Below are 21,934 nucleotides of genomic sequence, written 5' to 3'. Positions count from 1 at the left end.
AGCTCTGGATTGGCCATTAGGTCACTGTGCTCATCAAATCAGAAAGGGGTTCTATCTAGTTTGCCCATACTGGCAGTCTCTTGCCCAGATGTTGTAAGGTTTTTATTTAGTATTCATTTCAGTTTTTATATCAGTTCAGTTTTATTGAAGGACCTGCCTATCTGTCCGTCTGCTAGTAGATAGTAGATGGTAGTGTGTGTGTGTGTGTGTGTGTGTGTGTGTGTGTGTGTGTGTGTGGTGGGTATGCGTTTTGCTTTCTACTACTCCTGCTGCCCAGACCTCTGCCTGTTGCTGGCCTCTGATAACTGGTGATACCTGATAAGTTAACTGATCACAGTACTAACTGCTATCACACAGTAGTACAGCTGAATGGCAACCAGTGCTTGAAGTGGAATGTAAAAAAGGTGCTCTCTCTCTCCTTCTTTCTCGCTCTCCCTCCTCTTTCTCGCTCGCTCTCCCTCTTTCTCGCTCGCTCTCCCTCCTTCTCTTTCTCGCTCGCTCTCCCTCCTTCTTTTTCTCGCTCGCTCTCCCTCCTTCTCTTTCTCGCTCCCTCTCCCTCCTTCTCTTTCTCGCTCCCCCTCCTTCTTTCTCGCTCTCCCTCTTTCTCGCTCGCTCTCCCTCCTTCTCTTTCTCGCTCGCTCGCTCTCCCTCCTTCTCTTTCTCCCTCCTTCTCTTTCTCGCTCTCCCTCTCCTTCTCTTTCTCGCTCTCCCTCCTTCTCTTTCTCGCTCGCTCTCCCTCCTTCTCTTTCTCCCTCCTTCTCTTTCTCGCTCCCTCCTTCTCTTTCTCGCTCCTTCTCTTTCTCGCTCTCCCTCCTTCTCTTTCTCTCTCCTTCTCTTTCTCGCTCTCCCTCCTTCTCTTTCTCGCTCTCCCTCCTTCTCTTTCTCGCTCTCCCTCCTTCTCTTTCTCGCTCTCCCTCCTTCTCTTTCTCTCTCCCTCTCCTTCTCTTTCTCGCTCTCCCTCCTTCTCTTTCTCGCTCTCCCTCCTTCTCTTTCTCGCTCTCCCTCTTTCTCGCTCTCCCTCCTTCTCTCGCTAGATGCAGTGGATTTGGGTTCCCCGGACGAGTTGATGGATATCTCGGAAGTGGATGAAGGGGTGTGGCCTAAAAAAGGGTCCGGCCCGGACTACCTGACTCCGCCCACCATCACTATCAGCAACAGTATCACCCCTGGGGTGGGAGGGACCAAGACAGGAAGCAGGAAGTGGCATTTAGGTGGACGGTCGCATAAGGAGAAGGAGACTTGTACTCCAGGGGGGCAGGCTTTGATCGAGAACCTGGATCTGTCAATCAAACGTCTGACGCTGACGTCCAGCCAATCGGTGCCCAAGGGGCCGACCCATAGCGCTCTGAGCAGCCTATCGCGTACAGCCAGCGCCGTGTTCTCCCGCTCCTTCGAAGGAAACAACACTGGAGGTAATCGTGGTAACCCAGAGGCTGGCCGCTATTCATGCAGTGGCAGTCTACAGGAGGAGGAGCTAGGCTATATAAGCCCCTCCCACACCCAGCGCTCGCCAAGCATCAGGGTGCACTTTAGGAGTGACCTGTGAACCCTGATATTTAACCCTTGACTTCTCACCACTCACCTAAACCCTCTAACCCCATGCCCCTGTACCTTTTGATCTGGACTCCCAGCCTGCCAGTGGGACTGGAACCCAAACTCATTAACACATGCCCTCCCTTCTTTCCTCTCCACACCATTCTTCATCTCCCCCACCTCTTCTTCTCCAGTAGGACAGCTTCCCACCTCCAAAGGCCGGCTCCTCTCCTCCCCCTCCTCTCTCCCCAAAGCAAGAGCCTGGTGTGAGAGAGCCGGGACCCTGGGTCCAGCCCTCATCCCTGGAGTTACTGAACCACCCCCCCTGGTGGTAACTAGACAGAACTGCAGACTGGACAGAGTGACTCACTACAACTGTTTTTGTAAAAGGTTTGGAAATTGAGTATTTAAAAAAAAAACTCCTGTTTGTCCTGCTTGACTTTCCATACATCCCTCCTGACCATTGTGTGTGTGTGTGTGTGTGTGTGTGTGTGTGAGAATGAATAGGAGAGTTTAGAGCCCCCAACCCCTTCCACTCTGCACCCCAATGGTAATCCTGTACTCCTACCCATCATGCACTAGGGTTTGAACAACCCCAACACAACGCCAAGTTCACACTCCTGTTGCCATAGCATCCCACGAAACGATTAAACGACAGATTGCTAAATTGTAGAAACCCCCCCCCCCCCCCCCAAAATGATGAATGTCGTAAATGTCTGAATAGTATTGATTGATGTTATCCTATTAGAAGCAATATTTTCTCACTGATCTCATCAATAAACAAGCTTATTGGGGTTTGTGTGTTTCAGATCAGTAAGTTGATTGGGGTGGATTTGTTTTGATGATGTATGAACTGTTTTTTTGTAAACTGTGGTATGTTCCAATGACGAAGAGAGAGACTAGGGTTTTTGTAAAGATACACTTGATGGTGGTGTCATATTGCGGAGTGTAACGGTGGATCCCAAACCCTCACCCCAGCCAACTCGCTTGGAGGACCCTCCGTTTGTCACATGTTGCTTTCAAAAGAGTGGCGAGGGTGATGTCCAGAGAATGGCGAGGGATCCCTGAACCCATCGACTTCGGGACACGCTCGTGACTTGACCGACGTAATTCATGGTCCACATTTTAAATAATAAAATGAGCATGACATTTTAAATGAACAAATCCCCCTGTTGTTTTAAAAGATGTATAAACCTCAGTAACAGTTCAATGTTTCATTTGTGAGGTTTTTCATCTGTTACATGTGTCAAATCAGGCAAACAAACAACTGCAAAGGGACTTATAATTGGGCACGCCGCTCAAATTGCAAACATATCATGGTGTGTGTCGGGATAGCACTTCGCACTGCAGCCTTGCTGGCTTGGCCAACGTGGCTCTCCGAGGGTCTAATTAGCCCCTACCCCCTTGATTAATTTTCACTCCCTCAGCTTTGGGACACTTGTGCATACAGTATGGCAGAGGCATGTGTGAACACTCAAATGAAGGGAGTGATTCAGCTTATGTAGTAGCAGGAAGTCACCCCACCGTGTATGCTGACGTCATATTGCAGAGTCAACCTTTTAACTGTGGTGTTCTATGTACAGCAGACCAAGTCTGGTTATAAATGTGGCATTTTCCTACGAGACAGATAGTTGTTGTTTTAGCAGTGTTGAATCCCTTCAGTGTTAAAGCACAAGAAAACCCAACCCTGCACGACCACCATCCCAAACATACCCTGGGCTTAGGAGGAGTGGATATAGGGGCGGCTATAGGGGCTAGGGAGGAGTGGCTATAGGGGCGTAGGAGGAGTAGCTATAGGGGCTTAGGAGGAGTGGCTATAGGGGCATAGGAGGAGTAGCTATAGGGGCGGCTATAGGGGCTAGGGAGGAGTGGCTATAGGGGCGTAGGAGGAGTAGCTATAGGGGCTAGGGAGGAGTGGCTATAGGGGCGTAGGAGGAGTAGCTATAGGGGCGGCTATAGGGGCTAGGGAGGAGTGGCTATAGGGGCGTAGGAGGAGTAGCTATAGGGGCTAGGGAGGAGTGGCTATAGGGGCGTAGGAGGAGTGGCTATAGGGGCGGCTAGGTAGGAGGGGCTATAGGGGCTAGGGAGGAGCGGTTATAGGGGCGGCTAGGAAGGAGCAGATATAGGGGCGTAGGAGGAGTGGCTATAGGGGCGTAGGAGGAGTGGCTATAGGGGCGGCTAGGTAGGAGGGGCTATAGGGGCTAGGGAGGAGCGGTTATAGGGGCGGCTAGGAAGGAGCAGATATAGGGGCTAGGGAGGAGTGGCTATAGGGGCGTAGGAGGAGTGGCTATAGGGGCGGCTAGGTAGGAGGGGCTATAGGGGCTAGGGAGGAGCGGTTATAGGGGCGGCTAGGAAGGAGCAGATATAGGGGCTTAGGAGGAGTGGCTATAGGGGCGTAGGAGGAGTAGCTATAGGGGCGGCTATAGGGGCTAGGGAGGAGTGGCTATAGGGGCGTAGGAGGAGTAGCTATAGGGGCGGCTATAGGGGCTAGGGAGGAGTGGCTATAGGGGCGTAGGAGGAGTAGCTATAGGGGCTAGGGAGGAGTGGCTATAGGGGCGTAGGAGGAGTGGCTATAGGGGCGGCTAGGTAGGAGGGGCTATAGGGGCTAGGGAGGAGCGGTTATAGGGGCGGCTAGGAAGGAGCAGATATAGGGGCTAGGGAGGAGTGGCTATAGGGGCGTAGGAGGAGTGGCTATAGGGGCGTAGGAGGAGTGGCTATAGGGGCGGCTAGGTAGGAGGGGCTAGGGAGGAGCGGTTATAGGGGCGGCTAGGAAGGAGCAGATATAGGGGCTAGGGAGGAGTGGCTATAGGGGCGTAGGAGGAGTGGCTATAGGGGCGTAGGAGGAGTGGCTATAGGGGCAGCTAGGGAGGAGCGGCTATAGGGGCGTAGGAGGAGTGGCTATAGGGGCGTAGGACAAGTGGCTTTAGGGGCGGCTATAGGGGCTAGGGAGGAGCGGCTAGGGAGGAGCTGCTATAGCGGCTAGGGAGGATCGGCTAGGGAGGAGCGGCTAGGGAGGAGCTGCTATAGGGGCTAGGGAGGAGCTGCTATAGGGGCTAGGGAGGAGCGGCTATAGGGGCTAGGGAGGAGCGGCTATAGGGGCGGCTAGGGAGGAGTGGCTATAGGGGGCGGCTATAGGGGCGTTAGAGGAGTGGCTAGGGAATTTGGAGTAGGCCTATTCAAGCTAGGGTTGATCTTTATTGATTGATTGGTCTTTTAATTGATCTGTTCTCTGGTCTATCATAACCTGCTTTATAATGTAATACACACAAATAACACCCTTGAGGAGAGGTGTACTGCTGACTAGCAGAACAAAGTCAAAGTCACATTCTTCTCCATTTTGGTGGCAATAAAGTTCACTGCGGTAAAGATTGAGAGAAGTTTTGGGAGCATAGAAATAGAATGAATTGAAAAGACTTGGAAGCTCTAACCCTGGCAATTTGGCTGGTAAATTCATGGATACACTTGCAATGGCTGCCTGGTATTGTAACGCAATATTTTTCAAAGTAATGTAGAATGTTCATTTAAATTGTTAACTATGTGGCTCATGCAATGGAATGTATTTTTTTGTAATGTCAGTTGAGTTTAAACAAATCACAGCACATATTGATGTTTACACTTCCTGCTTTTACTTCATGCTTTGCACATATGGGTACACTTGCAATGGCCACTAGTCCATCCATTTTGCCATCATTGACTTGAATGGTGACATCTGTTCTATTCATTCTATTTCTATGATTAGGACTCCGTAGATCAGAACACTGTTTCCTACTGGAGATCTGAATGCAGAATAAAGTCTGCCCCTCTGGAACCTTTGTGTTCTAGAACCAGTGTTCTATCAGTCCCAGAGTTCTGTCCGTCAGTGTTCTAGATCTGTTTTATATTCATATGGTGGAACAATAACAATCATGTTTCTGTATTCTGTTTTATAGTATGTCATGAATCTGTACATATTGATGGACTTCAATTGTTTGGGATTTTCTGTCTGAAGATAACTCACTGATAGAGATACTCTCTCTGAGAATAAAGTATTTCTATATTTCACTATATTTCTGTTGCTGTTCTTCATCACACACATGCAAGCACAAACACACACTCATCCTCACTCAGGAGATGACATGACGGGCCTAGTTCTCAAACCCAGACATCTGAGTGAAAGTTTGCAGCCAGTTTGTGTATGTATGTTATCAGCATGCATATTTCAGTATGTATTATGTTAATGTTAAGCTTTGTAATGTTCAGAAGAACATTAGTATGAGGAGTTTGCTTGGAGCTAATCTCACATGGAAAGATGCACGTGTAAACGGCGAAGTGACAATTTTCGGGAGAATTGGGTAACGAGAACTGGGTAGCGAGATTAGTTTGGAGCAGAAACATTTGCGCCCACAAAGTGGCGCTCGTCACAATTGTGAGTGTACCAACTGTCGCAAAAAGCAACCCTTTCTGCCTTGCTTTACGGCCAAGCTTCCTCCGTCGACTTCCTCTTTTTCACGTCCTTGAGGGAATCAGTGAACCTGCTAGATACCTGCAAAGTACCATGGCGAAGTTCAGCAAGGAGACCAAACAACGCCTGCAGACGGTATTCCAGACCGGACAGTTCGTCATCCGCTGGGGTTTCATCCCCACGGTGCTCTATCTGGGTTAGTACGGGGCTCGCTGATTAGCTTAGCATGCTACCAGTTCGGTTTCCGGGGGCCTAGAATAGGCTTACAATGTGCACCCCAGACCGAGTTTGGGAAACGCTGAGCTGTGGCTCACAGTGGCGTGTTATCATAGTCAGGGGTGTAAATGGGGAAATTAAACCAGAGACAGACCGACCCTGAATTAACCCAGGTATGCCCCAGCTGTCAAAGGAAACTAGTTTGCAAAACGCACATTGGGACTCATCGTGTTAAGCCTTAGTTTAAGTGGGTGTGGTGTGCGCGCGCTGGAGTAGCTGCGGTAACAGTGCTGTGGCAGAAGCGTTCGGGGTCAAATGGTCGGCTGTACGCTACTGTTTTTTTGTGCGTGTGTGTGCTTGTACGGTGTTATAGGAGAAATCAGATTCATGATCCCCCACGGGAGTATCCAACCTTTTTATTTATTTAGCTAGTTTCACTTGACAGCAGGGGCGTACCTGGTTTCACTTCCCCATTCACGCCCCTAGCTATGATAACTGACCACTGTGAGCCACAGCTCAGAGTTTCCCAAATTCGGTGCTGGGGACCCCATGGTTTGCAAATTTGGGTGTTTTGCCTTAGCACTACACCGTGATGAGTTGATCATTTGAATCAACTGTGTGGTACTAGGGCAAAAAAAACTAAATATGCACCCCTTGGAGTCCCCAGGACCGAGTTTGGGAAAAGTCTTCACTAGCTGGTTTAGCTATTATTTCGACAGGAAATCCCTTTGTCAGGCTAGGGCCATAAATCTCCATAAATGTGGGCTGCGTGGCTTCGCTAACTGTAAGAGGAAAAACACAAACGAGCTTCCCCTAACTCGAATTTGTGAATATTAAACAGATGTCAAGGAGGAGGGAGCCTAACTCAACCTACCACCTCCCTTTTTTTTGTTGTTGCTACTTTGAAGAATCTCAAATATAAAATATATTTTAATTTAACACTTTTTTTTCTGGTTACAACATGATTCCATATGTGTTATTTCATTGCTTTGATATCTTCACTATTATTCTACAATGTAGAAAATTAAAGAACAACCCTGGAATGAGTAGGTGTGTACGGACTGTTGACTGGTGCTGTATATGTCATTGTTATTGGTTGCAAGAATTTTGTATAATTGAACAATTCTAAGTTCTGAATCCAGTATCATTTTGTGTATCAGTTCATAAACCATGTGCCACGAAATTGGTACATCAAATCTCTTCCCAACTATTTAGCAATCTATATGGCACAGCTGTCAATTTATTGGTTTTGACATGAAACTGCACCACTCCTTTCCAAGTGTCCCCCTCTCCCCTCTAGGTGCTAGCTGAGGGTTGTGTGTGGGTGCACAATGACTTGTAATTTAGAGAATAGTGCAGAATGCACATTGCTATTGGGTATCATCAAGTTTGATTCACACAGTGCATCTCTCATGGCTAATGTTTTGCTACCAGACCAGTAGTTCTATTTAGGTCTGGAGTGGATACAGCTTCTCTGGGAGCGAGATAGTTACACTGGGGAACCTCTGAGTGTCTGCCACAAGCTAGCATGTCTACACAGTACACACACACACACACACACTCTATCTTCAGAGAACTTGATGAGAAACCCGGAATGTTTGCAGTGTCAGGAATGAGAATGGTGATGCAATGTGGCATGAATGAATGGAGTGAATGAATATGGTTGCAGAAATATAGAAATGTAACTTATGATGACACACTGAGTTTCACAAGCTAGCTGTCCACTCTTAAAACACGGTTACTATTCTCTTATCCCCTCACGACAGTCGGTAACGGCTGTTAAAGAGACAAACATTTCCAGACGGTTGTAGATGTTGATTCTCCACCGTTGGTTCACACCCAGCAAGTGACTGCTTTTAGCCGTTTGTCTTTTAGTTATTAGGGGAGTCAGTTCCAACATTGTTTCCTTCCCTGACATCTCTACTTGTCCACAGGGACAACTGCTGGCCAGGAGGAAAGGGGGAGAGGGAAACAGGAGGAAAGTGAGAGATTGGGGTGGAGAAAGAGAGCGGGGTTGAGGAAGGGACAGGAAGTAGGGGAAATCCAGACTCTGCCTGCCCGATGGTCTGGAATGTTATGACGCTTCAAGTGTTGGTTACGCAACACCCATGTTCACCCCTTCTCAGGAACACGCTACTGATGCTAGTAAACTACATGGCCACGTTTGAGTCAGAGGAAATGATGGAGACGGTTTTATTGGAGAACAGCTCAGATAGTACTAGATGTTACGCAGGCTTTGGAAAAACGAAGCTCAGGAATGCAACTAATATCTCTTCAACAATTTGCTTCTCTCCATCTCTGCTCATTGTTTTTGATTGACAGGTTTTGCTCGTGGCGGGGATCCTGGAATGCCTGAGCCAAACATTCTAAGGTATGCTGTGTGTGTGTCTTTGTCTGGGGTTTGGCCTCCTGATATAGGGAATAGTGTTCCATGGATCTGGTCAAAGTAGGGCACTATATAGGGAATAGTGTTCCATGGATCTGGTCAAAGTAGGGCACTATATAGGGAATAGGGAGCCGTACCATTCAGACGAAGATGACCTCTGACCTTGTTTTCTCTCTTCCAGTCTGCTGTGGGGCTGAGAACAACCCTGACCTGGCCAATCACCTCATCCAACTGTGGTCATGTGACTCCCAGCTGTCACCACAGAAACGGACGCCATCTTACCCTCACCAATTTCTATATGGCTAATATATTATAGGTTGGATGGAACTTTCATTGTCACGTCGCTCAGGTTACGTCGGAAACATGAAGCTCTGAATGATCCTCTCATTCTGAAATGCCCAATGGCGTGATGGACATCTTATTCTGAAACAGGTCCTTTACTGTGACCAATGTTTCTCTATTGTTTGGTTTCCTCTCTGTTTGGGAACATGTAAAAACCTTTATCTTGTCATTTGTTCATGGATCTGTGTTTGTGTGTTTTACTTGAAATGATCCTATATAAAAATGTCTGCCTGTTGGTTAAAAGTGGACCTGAGTTTCTCTATAAATCACCTTTTGAGAGATGACTGTGTGTGATTCACTGGTTGGTCAATTCACCAACCAATCAGTGGAATTAATGTTTTGTTGTGATGACAACGTGAATAACCATCTGGTTGAAACTACAGTATCAGTCAAACGTTTGGACACGCCCACTCACTCAAGACTTTCTATTTCTACTATTTTCAGACATCTCTAATTTGGACTCATCAGACCCATTGACAGATTTCTACCAGTCTAATGTCCACTGCTCGTGTTTCTTGTCCCAAGCAAGTCTCTTCTTATTGGTGTCCTTTAGTAGTGGTTTCTTTGCAGCAATTCAATCACGAAGACCTGATTCACACAGTCTCCTCTGAACAGTTGATGTTGAGATGTCTGTTACTTGAACTCTTGAAGCATTTATTTGGGCTGCAGTTAACTCTAATGAACTTATCCTCTGCAGCAGAAGTAACTCTGGGTCTTCCTTTCCTGTGGTGGTCCTCATGAGAGACAGTTAACTCTAATGAACTTATCCTCTGCAGCAGAGGTAACTCTGGGTCTTCCTTTCCTGTGGTGGTCCTCATGAGAGACAGTTAACTCTAATGAACTTATCCTCTGCAGCAGAAGTAACTCTGGGTCTTCCTTTCCTGTGGTGGTCCTCATGAGAGACAGTTAACTCTAATGAACTTATCCTCTGCAGCAGAGGTAACTCTGGGTCTTCCTTTCCTGTGGTGGTCCTCATGAGAGACAGTTAACTCTAATGAACTTATCCTCTGCAGCAGAGGTAACTCTGGGTCTTCCTTTCCTGTGGTGGTCCTCATGAGAGACAGTTAACTCTAATGAACTTATCCTCTGCAGCAGAGGTAACTCTGGGTCTTCCTTTCCTGTGGTGGTCCTCATGAGAGACAGTTAACTCTAATGAACTTATCCTCTGCAGCAGAGGTAACTCTGGGTCTTCCTTTCCTGTGGCGGTCCTCATGAGAGACAGTTAACTCTAATGAACTTATCCTCTGCAGCAGAGGTAACTCTGGGTCTTCCTTTCCTGTGGCGGTCCTCATGAGAGACAGTTTCATCATAGCGCTTGATGGTTTATTGCGACTGCACTTGAAGAAACGTTAAAAGTTCTTGAAATGTTCCTGATTGACCTTCATGTCTTAAAGTAATGATGGACTGTTGTTTCTCTTTGCTTATTTGAGCTGTTCTGCCATAATATGGACTTGGTCTTTTACCAAATAGGGCTCTTCTGTATACCACCACTACCATGTCACAACACAACTGATTGGCTCAAACGCATTAAGAAGGAAAGAAATTCCCCAAATTAACTTTTAACAAGGCACACCTGTAAATTGAAATGCATTACAGGTGACTACCTCATGAAGCTGGTTGAGAGAATGCCAAGCGTGTGAAAAGCTGTCATCAAGTCTAAGGGTGCCTACTTTGAAGAATCTTAAATATACATTTGTTTAATCATTTTTTGGTTACTACATGATTCCATATGAGTTATCTCATGGTTTTGATGTCTATACTATTATTCTACAATGTAGAAAATAGTAAAAAATAAAAACCCCGGATTGAGTAGGTCTGTCCAAACTTTGACTGGTACTGTATGTTCAGTAAATAAACAACACAGGAGCAACACATTTCTATATTATTTGAGACCATTTATTATTCATTGTTGTATCCACAACATCACAGTGTGTCCAACATGTAGTCACTGATGTACTGTTAACGCATTTTGAGATACATTCAATTCTGTGCTTGAAATCCATCAACAGCATGTCATCATTAGAAAAATACATTCAGAGTCCATTTGTATGGAAATAAATAACTCTTTGCTTTAAAAAAAATATATTTTTTTATCTGAGGCACAAAGCTTCTCAAGATCAAATGAATGAATCTGATTAAATAAAATAAATTAATTAAATGCATTTCATCTCAACCATAAATATTTGGATCATTTTCAAGTTCAGTCAAGTATTACATTCAATAAATAAATCAAAAGAAACCGTTGTGTTAGAGAATAAGACACTGCAAGTTTCTGTTCCAGGCCTGATATAACACATCTATGCCCATAGCAGTGTTGTCATGGTTACTGGAAGTCTTTGCCCCTCTTTCCCATGCGGCTGAGGGCTCTCTTGGTGTCAACCAGGAAGTTACGTAGCTCCCTAAGGATGGCGTGAACGCTGGTCTTCCTCTCCCACTCTGTCCCCGTAGACACCTCACCCAGAACACGCTTCCTCTCACTGGCAGACAGGTCCTCCACTACCTCAGCAACCTTCATCTTGAGAGAGAGCGAGAGAGATGCACTACGTTAGGTCAATCTGTGTGCCACAAGACTGCTAAACCTTAGGCATCTGAATGAATCAAGTTCTGGGAAATCGGCTCATGGACCACAATGAAAGTACATTTTTTCTTTTTTTAATGATATTTAAGTAGTATTCCAATAGAATATAACACTTTTATATTACATATTAGTATTACATACCTGGTCTTTGACCAGCCCTATCAGCACAGTGGTCTGGTGTGTGACAGAGGGGAGTAGGGTTGATTGAGGGTATTCAGCCTTAACGTGCTGAAGAAGAAGCTGGTACACTTGCAGACCCCGACTGATCTCCTGCAGACATGCCTCCTATAGGAGAGAGGACAACAAACACCATCAATCAATTAATCAATTAGTCACATTTTATTTCAACTCCCCGGGGCTTAGATTCTAGAAGGAAGACAACGAGGAACAAGGCTCAGACTGTCAGACAATAAAGATATCTGCATGTTGCTACCTAGTCCATCTGCTTCTGCCATTTAAATGCCTCTTTTTCAGGTAGGGGGTTTTTCATTTTGATCACAAAAGGAATATCTTGGCTTCATTATTTGGACTGAATTCCAGACACAGGTCAGGGACATTTATTAATTGATCTCCATCTTTACCTTGTTGGAGGTGGAGCAAAGAGTCTTGGAGAGGTGTGGGGGGGTGGATGGGACCTGGTGCTGTGAGAACGATGAAATCTCTTCCACGGGCTTCTGAAACTCCTCCACAAACTACAGAGGTGGAAAAAGTACCCAATTGTCATACTTAAGTAAAAGTAAAGATACCTTAATAGAAAATTACTCAAGTAATACTACTTGAGTAAAAGTCTAATAGTATTTGGTTTTAAATATATTTAAGTATCAAAAGTAAAAGTACAAGTATAAATAATTTAAAATGACTTATATTTAAGCAAACCAGATGGCACAATGTTCTAGTTTTTTAACTTTTACGGATAGCTAGGGGCACACTCCAACATTCATAATTTACAAATGAGCCATTTGTGTTGAGATAAGAGGCAGTAGGGATGAACAGGGATGTTCTCTTAAGTGTGAATTGGACAATTGTCCTGTCCTTCTAAGCGTTCAACATGTAACAAGTACTTTTGGGCGTCAGGGAAATGTATGGAGTAAAAAGTATATGCTTTTCTTTAGGAATGTAGTGATGCAAAAGTTGTCATAAATAGTAAAGTAAAGTACAGATAACCCAAAAAACTACTGAAGTAGTACTTTAGAGTATTTTTACTTTACACCACTGACAAACTACAACACAAGGACGAATAAAAGTTGTATTTTTCAGATTGGTTTAATTTATTATGTTCAATGTTAGTAGGCCTGTTGTTGTTTTCAACTATAACGGTCAACATTTTTAACACATCTAAAACAACTCACCTGTTGGTTCCGCAAGGTGGTTACCTCGTGAACGAGCATCTTGATCATTTTCTCCCACTTCGGGGGCGCGCCCGTTTCACCGTCTGTCCCGAGCTCCTCTCCTGAGGTCCATCCGGAGGTCATGAGCTCAGAGAGCGCGCTGGGCACTGGATTCCCCTTAACTAACACCACGAGCGCCGAGAGGAGTGAGAGATCTGAAAGGAGGGGAAGAGGAGAACAAGTGAGTGATAAAATACAAAAATGCGACCAGGGAGAACGGCAGATTAGTGTGACGTCAGACGTACAGCGTGTAGAATAATTCATGTTCCAGCTAATTGTTTGTAGGCTCTGTGTCCAGTGATGCTCCTGACTGATGATGAAGTTGGTAGACTACTTGTTTTGTCAGACTGATGCTGCATGCCCCAGCATTTATATTCTTACACATCACAGGGGTTTCCTCTTCTCCTCCCCCTAGCCCTCCTCCCCCTATTCTCTTCTCTTCTTTAGCATCTTTCCATCATTATCAGTCAGACATGTTGGATACTTCCTGAATGGCACCCTATTACAGACTAATATCTCTCCATTAGAGACTTCCTGTAGTCATATATTTGTGAATGTGTCCCAAAAGGTACCTATTCTCTACTTAGTGCGCTATTTTTGACTGGAGCCCTGGTAAAAAAAAAGTAGTGTACTATGTAGGGAATAGGTGTCATTTGGGACATAGAGGGACACAGACAAAATAATGACTACAGGAAGTCTCTAATGGAGAGATAGTAGTCCGTTGTCATATAACCTGTCATGTAACGCAGGTCAGTAGGTCTCTCTACTCTGGTCCATGGAACACCTCAAATAGGTATCAGGCCTATCTAGAATGCAGGGTTGGGGGAGTTCTCTCAATTCATCCCAGATAACAGTTAGCTCAGGGTTGGGGGAGTTCTCTCAATTCATCCCAGATAACACTTAGTTCAGGGTTGGGGGAGTTCTCTCAATTCATCCCAGATAACAGTTAGCTCAGGGTTGGGGGAGTTCTCTCAATTCATCACAGATAACAGTTAGCTCAGGGTTGGGGGAGTTCTCCCAATTCATCACAGATAACAGTTAGCTCAGGGTTGGGGGAGTTCTCTCAATTCATCACAGATAACAGTTAGCTCAGGGTTGGGGGAGTTCTCTCAATTCATCACAGATAACAGTTAGCTCAGGGTTGGGGGAGTTCTCTTAATTCATCCCAGATAACAGTTAGTTCAGGGTTGAGGGAGTTCTCTCAATTCATCACAGATAACAGTTAGCTCAGGGTTGGGGGAGTTCTCTCAATTCATCACAGATAACAGTTAGCTCAGGGTTGGGGGAGTTCTCCCAATTCATCACAGATAACAGTTAGCTCAGGGTTGGGGGAGTTCTCTTAATTCATCCCAGATAACAGTTAGCTCAGGGTTGGGGGAGTTCTCTCAATTCATCACAGATAACAGTTAGTTCAGGGTTGGGGGAATTCTCTCAATTCATCACAGATAACAGTTAGCTCAGGTTTGGGGGAATTCTCTCAATTCATCACAGATAACAGTTAGTTCAGGGTTGGGGGAATTCTCTCAATTCATCCCAGATACCAGTTAGCTCAGGGTTGGGGGAGTTCTCTCAATTCATCCCAGATAACAGTTAGCTCAGGGTTGGGGGAGTTCTCTCAATTCATCCCAGATAACAGTTAGCTCAGGGTTGGGGGAGTTCTCTCAATTCATCCCAGATAACAGTTAGCTCAGGGTTGAGGGAGTTCTCTCAATTCATCACAGATAACAGTTAGCTCAGGGTTGAGGGAGTTCTCTCAATTCATCACAGATAACAGTTAGCTCAGGGTTGAGGGAGTTCTCTCAATTCATCACAGATAACAGTTAGCTCAGGGTTGAGGGAGTTCTCTCAATTCATCACAGATAACAGTTAGTTCAGGGTTGGGGGAGTTCTCTCAATTCATCCCAGATAACAGTTAGCTCAGGGTTGGGGGAGTTCTCTCAATTCATCACAGATAACAGTTAGCTCAGGGTTCGGGGAGTTCTCTCAATTCATCACAGATAACAGTTAGCTCAGGGTTCGGGGAGTTCTCTCAATTCATCCCAGATAACAGTTAGCTCAGGGTTGAGGGAGTTCTCTCAATTCATCCCAGATAACAGTTAGCTCAGGGTTGGGGGAGTTCTCTCAATTCATCCCAGATAACAGTTAGCTCAAGGTTGGGGGAGTTCTCTCAATTCATCCCAGATAACAGTTAGCTCAGGGTTGGGGGAGTTCTCTCAATTCATCCCAGATAACAGTTAGCTCAGGGTTGGGGGAGTTCTCTCAATTCATCCCAGATAACAGTTAGCTCAGGGTTGGGGGAGTTCTCTCAATTCATCACAGATAACAGTTAGTTCAGGGTTGGGGGAGTTCTCTCAATTCATCCCAGATAACAGTTAGCTCAGGGTTGGGGGAGTTCTCTCAATTCATCCCAGATAACAGTTAGCTCAGGGTTGGGGGAGTTCTCTCAATTCATCACAGATAACAGTTAGTTCAGGGTTGGGGGAGTTCTCTCAATTCATCCCAGATAACAGTTAGTTCAGGGTTGGGGGAGTTCTCTCAATTCATCCCAGATAACAGTTAGTTCTGGCCTACATCAGCCAGGGTCACATTCTTGAGTAAAAGTAAATGCTAAACATCAAATTCCTTATATTAAGCAAACCAGACAGCACAGTTGTGTAGTGTGCCCCCAGACAGCACCATTGTGTAGTGTGCCCCCAGACAGCACCATTGTGTAGTGTGCCCCCAGACAGCACCATTGTGTAGTGTGCCCCCAGACAGCACAGTTGTGTAGTGTGCCCCCAGACAGTGAGGACAAAACAAACACTCAGATATCTTGAGTGAGTCCGACAGATCAGTAGGGATGACAACGCGCTATATTGATAGGTACATAAATTGGACCATATTGCTCAGCTTGGTCTCGTTGATGTCCTGCCTGAGCATTTGAAATATAACAAGTTATGTTGTGTGAGATGGAAAATGTATGGGAGTTAAAAGTACATATTTTCTTAAGGAATGTAGTGAAATAAAATAAAAAGTTGTCAAAAATATTAAAAATACTTAAAAAAACGACTTATGACTTAAAGTATTTTTCCTTAGTATTTCACACCACTGGGGCCACAACACAGACAAACTGAGTCCATCTGGTTGAAGTGGTCTTTTCTTTTGTACCAAGTCTGTTGTGTGTTATGTGTGAGAAGTGGGGTTTGTTTCTTTATTCTGTAAGTGTCTACCGTGATCCATGCATATATATATTCAACATATCTCACAAATAAAACTAGGATCTGTGAATATTAACAAATATTTCATGAATAAAACCATAATCTGTAAATATGTTAAAACATTTTAAATTGAACCATTATCCGTGAATATGTGAAGATATTTTACAAATATTCACCATATATCCCAAATAAATCCATGATCTGTAGATATATTAAACATAGCACACAAATAGTATAAAAATTTCAACAAATGTTGAACGATTTGTGAGCAAAATCCCTAACATTTACAACTGTGGAATGTGCATTTGCGCATTAAAAAAGTGCTTACAGATTGTTTAGAAAATTTGTCCACCTGTAGATGTGTTACAATCCACAAATGTGGCTTCAGATTAAAGTTGGCTCTCTCCATTCATTGGGGATAATCTTTGTGTCACGTAACACGCAGAGTGATGACATCTCGGCATTCTCATTCGGCTTTTTCTTCTGTGAACTCTTTCTAGCTAGAAGAATAACTAAACAACAACTTTATGAAATGTAAGTACAACGTTTTATTTATTCAACAAATTATGTTGAAATGTTCAACAAATGGCTTTCATATGAATGTTCAATTCAATCATTGAGGTGTGCAATGCCGAGTGTGTGATTTTGACAGGCCACTAGCAGATGATCTCGTCAGTTGGTTAGACAAAAAACAGACAAAGTTAAACTAACTAGTTAATTGTTAATTCGGGAATGTGTCAATTTTGAAGAACAGCTCCGTTTTAAAATCCTGAATTGGGGATTTGGCTAGCCAGCTAATGAGAAATGTTGCAAATAATATTTTTCAATCTGTGATTTGTTTGCAGGACCAAGCACTCTTTCCCAACTGGTGAGGTAAGAAATTTAGAACTTTATCTGATTGATAGATATATATATATATTTTTTTTTTAATTGACGTGGGACCGCCGAAAAAGATGGCAGCACGTTAGAGAGCTCCTAATACCTGCATGTACATACTGAAATTTAACGGCATACACTTTCATTTTTGTCTTAAAATATTTGACTTGAAGTACAGTTTAATATAAAAAATAATTTACTTTTTGAAACATCTCGCTAAAGTGGCATTGTTGGAATGTCGACACGCTGAAAACTTCTTCAAGCCTAACACGCGGTATTCACAGAAGGCCACGTCGATTAGCAAACAACAGCAAGTCTTCCCGAATACCCCCACCAATACATGGAGAAACACGTCAACCCGGAGAAATCTGAAGGATCTATTTGAGCAAACTAATCCCGTGTGTGCAGAAAATCATGGCAGAAGGATTTGGATTTGACGACAGGAACGAATTCGAAATTGAACGAACCCATTGCAGCTTAACCATGCCTGGCGAGAATGGGGCCCCCGAGAACGGTTCTCCTGCACTTCCAACGATCTACAACCTGGAACAAGGTTTGTAGAAAGCAAAGGCGTTCAGTGGGAAGGCCGCCGGCTGTCTTTTTTACCAGACCTGTCCAATGAACTGGCAATGAAGAGGAAGAAGTTTGCAACTGCGAAGAAACAAAAATAGCTTTACTTGGGAAGGAAAGAAAATCATTTTCAAGGACAACGTGGAGGCAGAAAGATTATTGCTAAAGAAAGGTGTTTAGCCTAGATAAAGAAGACGAGACAAGGTAAAATACACGTTGAATTGAACTCCGAGACAGGATGGTGTCGAGGCACAGATCTGGGGAAGGGTACCAAAAAATGTCTGCAGCATTGAAGGTCCCCAAGAACACAGTGACTCCATCATTCTTAAAGGGAAGCTGTTTGGAACCCCCAAGACGCTTTCTAGAGCTGGCCTCACAGCCAAACTGAGCAATCGGGGGAGAAGTGCCTTGGTCAGGGAGGTGACCAAGAACCCGATGGTCAGAGTTCCTCTGTGGAGATGGGAGAACCTTCCAGAAGGATAACCATCTGTGCAGCACTCCCCCAATCAGGCCTTTATGTTATAGTGGCCAGACGGAAGCCACTCCTCAGTAAAAGGCACATGACAGCTCGCTTGCAGTTTGCCTTAAAGGCAACTAAAGACTCCCAAACCATGAGAAACAAGATTCTCTGGTCTGATGAAACCAAGATTGAACCCTTTGGCCTGAATACCAAGCGTCACATCTGGAGGAAACCTGGATGCTGGCTTGGATTGAATAGAACGGGAACCAAGTTATCCTTTCACCCCTGTTGATTCTCTGTCACATAGTCTGACAGGGGAGAGGTCTGTTGATTCTCTGTCACATAGTCTGACAGGGGAGAGGTCTGTTGATTCTCTGTCACATAGTCTGACAGGGGAGAGGTCTGTTGATTCTCTGTCACATAGTCTGACAGGGGAGAGGTCTGTTTATTCTCTGTCACATAGTCTGACAGGGGAGAGGTCTGTTGATTCTCTGTCACATAGTCTGACAGGGGAGAGGTCTGTTGATTCTCTGTCACATAGTCTGACAGGGGAGAGGTCTGTTGATTCTCTGTCACATAGTCTGACAGGGGAGAGGTCTGTTGATTCTCTGTCACATAATCTTACAGGGGAGAGGTCTGTCGAAACTCCCAACCCAATTTTCCTACACTCAAAAGAGGTGTGAAGAACAGTACACAGTATATGTGGAATTTCACATCAAAAAACAAGGACACTCATCATTGTGGCACAATCCTAGGCTACGGATAGGAATGATGTCTGTATACTGGAAAAAGTGGGTAATGAAAGGAATTCATACAATAGGTGATCTGTATAATGGAGAGGTTTTAATGTCCTACTCAGATCTGGTAATAAAACATGTGGGAGAGGGATATTAATGGAAGTATTTACAATTGAGGGAACAAAATCCAGGAAAGAACCCAATAGCGGAGTATTTCGAATTACCCAAACACAAAGCAGCCATTTTTTAAAACTCAATATATAGTCATCTGCAGAGTAGACTGTAAAAACCTCAGAATAATATGGTAAATGGACCTTAAGTGTGAAATTGAGGATGATGCTTGGTTGAAGATCTCTTCCAGCTCAGAGAGGAACGTAAGGGAAGCCAGGGGGAAACTTACTCAATATAAGATACTACATAGGTTTTATTGGACCCCAACAAGGCTTCATAACAGGGGTCTGACCAACAGTTGGAAATGCCAAAAAAGACCCTGGGACATTTTTACACATAATATGGGAATGTACATTAGTGCTGCCTTTTCTGGAAGGATGCTTTGACATATCTGGAGGAATGGTTGGGGTTAACAATTCCAGTTTCACAGAGAATATGTCTCTTGGGTGATAAAACTGAGTTACTTAATGTAACAAATGAGGAATTTGCACTGATCACTGTTGGTATGGTTATAGCAGTTAGAGTAATCCTTAGAATTTGGAAGTGTAATGCCACTCCTACTCTGAAACAGTGGATAGAATCAATGTTGGAGGTAGCGTCTTATGAACACATGCTTGCTAGGATCACTGGAAGAAACGACAAGTCTAGAAGCTGGACGTGTTTTATTGGTCATGTTGTTTCTAAGACTGGAAGGTGATGACTTATGCTTGTGAACCCATTTAGTTCTGTACTGGAGCTTGTGAACCCATTTAGTTCTGTACTGGAGCTTGTGAGTTGTGTATGTGTGCTATGTTTGAGGATATGTCTGGATATCATATCATGATCAATGTTTTTATGCTGTACAATATTTCATTTATTTTTTGTTTGTATTTTTATGGGAGAAAAAAAAAAACTTTAATAAATAATTAAATCTTTGCAATTCAGCGAGCTGTTTTCTGCTCCATGTAGGCTAGCTTGCAAGCAATGCCTGGTTTTCAAACCATGCCACAGCTTGTTAGCCCCTCCCAATGCTTTGGACCTGTGCTTTGCCTCTTGAGTGTTCTGATGTCTGACAAATGGTTTACCATGTTATTGTCACTAGAACGTACAACTGTCAACGTGGGGTGAAGTAGCTAGCTAGCCAACCAACAACAGCTGGAATGCCTCAATCAGTCCTCAATTGTCAACGTGGGGTGAAGTAGCTAGCTAGCCAACCAACTACAGCTGGAATGCCTCAATCAGTCTTCAACTGTCAACATGGGGTGAAGTAGCTAGCTAGCCAACCAACAACCGCTGGAATGCCACAATCAGTCTTCAACTGTCAACGTGGGGTGAAGTAGCTAGCTAGCCAACCAACAACAGCTGGAATGCCTCAATCAGTCTTCAACTGTCAACGTGGAGTGAAGTAGCTAGCTAGCCAACCAACAACAGCTGGAATGCCTCAATCAGTCTTCAACTGTCAACGTGGGGTGAAGTAGCTAGCTAGCCAACCAACAACAGCTGGAATGCCACAATCAGTCTTCAAGTGCCTTTAGCAGCACTGCAGTCCAGTAAACAAACTCACAAATTGCTTCCTGATGTCTAAAATACCTGGACAAGAAGGCATTGAACCATCATTGTTCTGTTTACTACTATTACAGACAAAACAACAGACTATAGCTACTATTACAGACAAAACACAATACTGTTGCGAGTATGCCATTACTGATTACATGCCCCCACCCCCTCTCTTTTTGCGCTCTTTTCAGTGTAAATACAGCTTCCCTGTTGAGATTGTCAGTGATAGCATTCTAGATAACACTAACTTATGGAGGGAGACCTGCCGTGTGTATGTAAACATCTACTGTAAGTTCACAGCTTATTTTGTAAATTTCATTGGCGATGTCATTTACAAAATAGCCTCCAGCACTCTACTCAGCAAACTGGATGTAGTCTGTCACAGTCCATCTGTTTAGTCACCAAAGCCTCATATACCACCCACCATTGCGACCTGCATGCTCTCGTCGGCTGGTCCTCGCTACGTATTCGTCGCCAGACCCACTGGCTCCAGGTCATCTACAAGTCTGCTAGGTAAAGCTCCGCCTTACCTCAGCTCACTGGTCACCATAGCAACACCCACCCGTAGCACGCACTCCAGCAGGTATATCTCACTGGTCATCCCCAAAGCCAACACCTCCTTTGGCCACCTCTCCTTCCAGTTCTCTGCTGCCAATGACTGGAACGAACTGCAAAAATCGCCGAAGTTGGAGACTTATATCTCCCTCACTAACTTTAACCATCAGCTATCTGAGCTGCTAACCGATTGCTGCTGCTGTACATAACCCATCTGTAAATAGTCCATCCAACTACCTACCTCATCCCTATATATTGTTTTTATTTTTTTTAATTCACTTTTGCACACCAGTATTTCTACTTGCACACCATCATCATCTGCACATATATCACTCCAGTGTTAATTTTCTCAATTGTAATTACTTCGCTACTATGGTCTATTTATTGCCTTACCTCCTTACTCCATTTGCACACACCGTATATAGATTTTTGTATTGTTATTGACTGTACGTTTGTTTATGTGTAACTCTGTTGTTTTTGTCACACTGCTTTGCTTCATCTTGGCCAGGTCGCAGTTGTTATTGAGAACTTGTTCTCAACTGGCCTACCTGGTTAAATAGAGGTAAAATAAACCTGGTATTATCATTTGTCCTATATAAAACATATGATAGATCCTGTGTCACTCTGAGAAGACTGTTACAAGATGTGCTGTTGGTGGCGCTGCTTTTGTAGTTGTCATGACACCGAAAGTCACCAACAGACTGTATTAGAAAGGTTTGCTGAAAGAGGTTCTCTGCGATCAGCAAAGACTCGTGGGCAGATTTTTGTATTGCACTCTAGGGTTTGTTTCTGGACCAGACTATTGTTTTACAGCTTGAGTGCCCAGTGTCTGCCTTAAATGATGCAGAATATTAAAGGTTGCCTGAACATTCTGGTTTGGCCTCTTTTTAGATTTGGTTCATTAAAAAATGCTAGCAGCCATGACTGAGTTCAAACGTGGCCTGGTTT

The 21,934-nt window shown here is 44.3% G+C and overlaps 2 protein-coding genes across 3 annotated transcripts in view; one reads left to right on the top strand and one right to left on the bottom strand.

Annotated features, from left to right (window-relative positions):
- The window catches only part of LOC139391822 (hyccin-like), a 29,060-nt gene extending 26,371 nt beyond the window's left edge, over window positions 1-2,689 (top strand). Inside the window, exon 13 of one of the 2 annotated variants that reach the window (XM_071139393.1) lies at window positions 1,035-2,689. Coding sequence is in view for 1 of the 2 variants with exons in the window: in XM_071139392.1 (XP_070995493.1) it covers window positions 1,035-1,546 (512 nt within the window). In the remaining variant the exon portion in view is untranslated. The remainder of the gene's footprint in view (window positions 1-1,034) is intronic. The other variant, XM_071139392.1, reaches the window with a different exon arrangement.
- An 8,552-nt stretch (window positions 2,690-11,241) lies between these two features.
- On the bottom strand, window positions 11,242-13,148 carry LOC139392086 (interleukin-6). Its single transcript, XM_071139805.1, has 5 exons — window positions 13,130-13,148; window positions 12,846-13,039; window positions 12,078-12,188; window positions 11,638-11,781; window positions 11,242-11,433 (listed from the first exon to the last, which is right to left on the bottom strand). The coding sequence occupies exons 1-5, from the start codon at window positions 13,146-13,148 to the stop codon at window positions 11,242-11,244; spliced, it is 660 nt and encodes a 219-aa protein (XP_070995906.1).
- Window positions 13,149-21,934: the final 8,786 nt, after the last annotated feature.

This window comes from Oncorhynchus clarkii, chromosome 32, assembly GCF_045791955.1.
Source record: "Oncorhynchus clarkii lewisi isolate Uvic-CL-2024 chromosome 32, UVic_Ocla_1.0, whole genome shotgun sequence".
In the NCBI taxonomy this organism is placed as follows: domain Eukaryota; kingdom Metazoa; phylum Chordata; class Actinopteri; order Salmoniformes; family Salmonidae; genus Oncorhynchus; species Oncorhynchus clarkii.
This window is presented reverse-complemented; position numbering and strand designations above follow the sequence as displayed.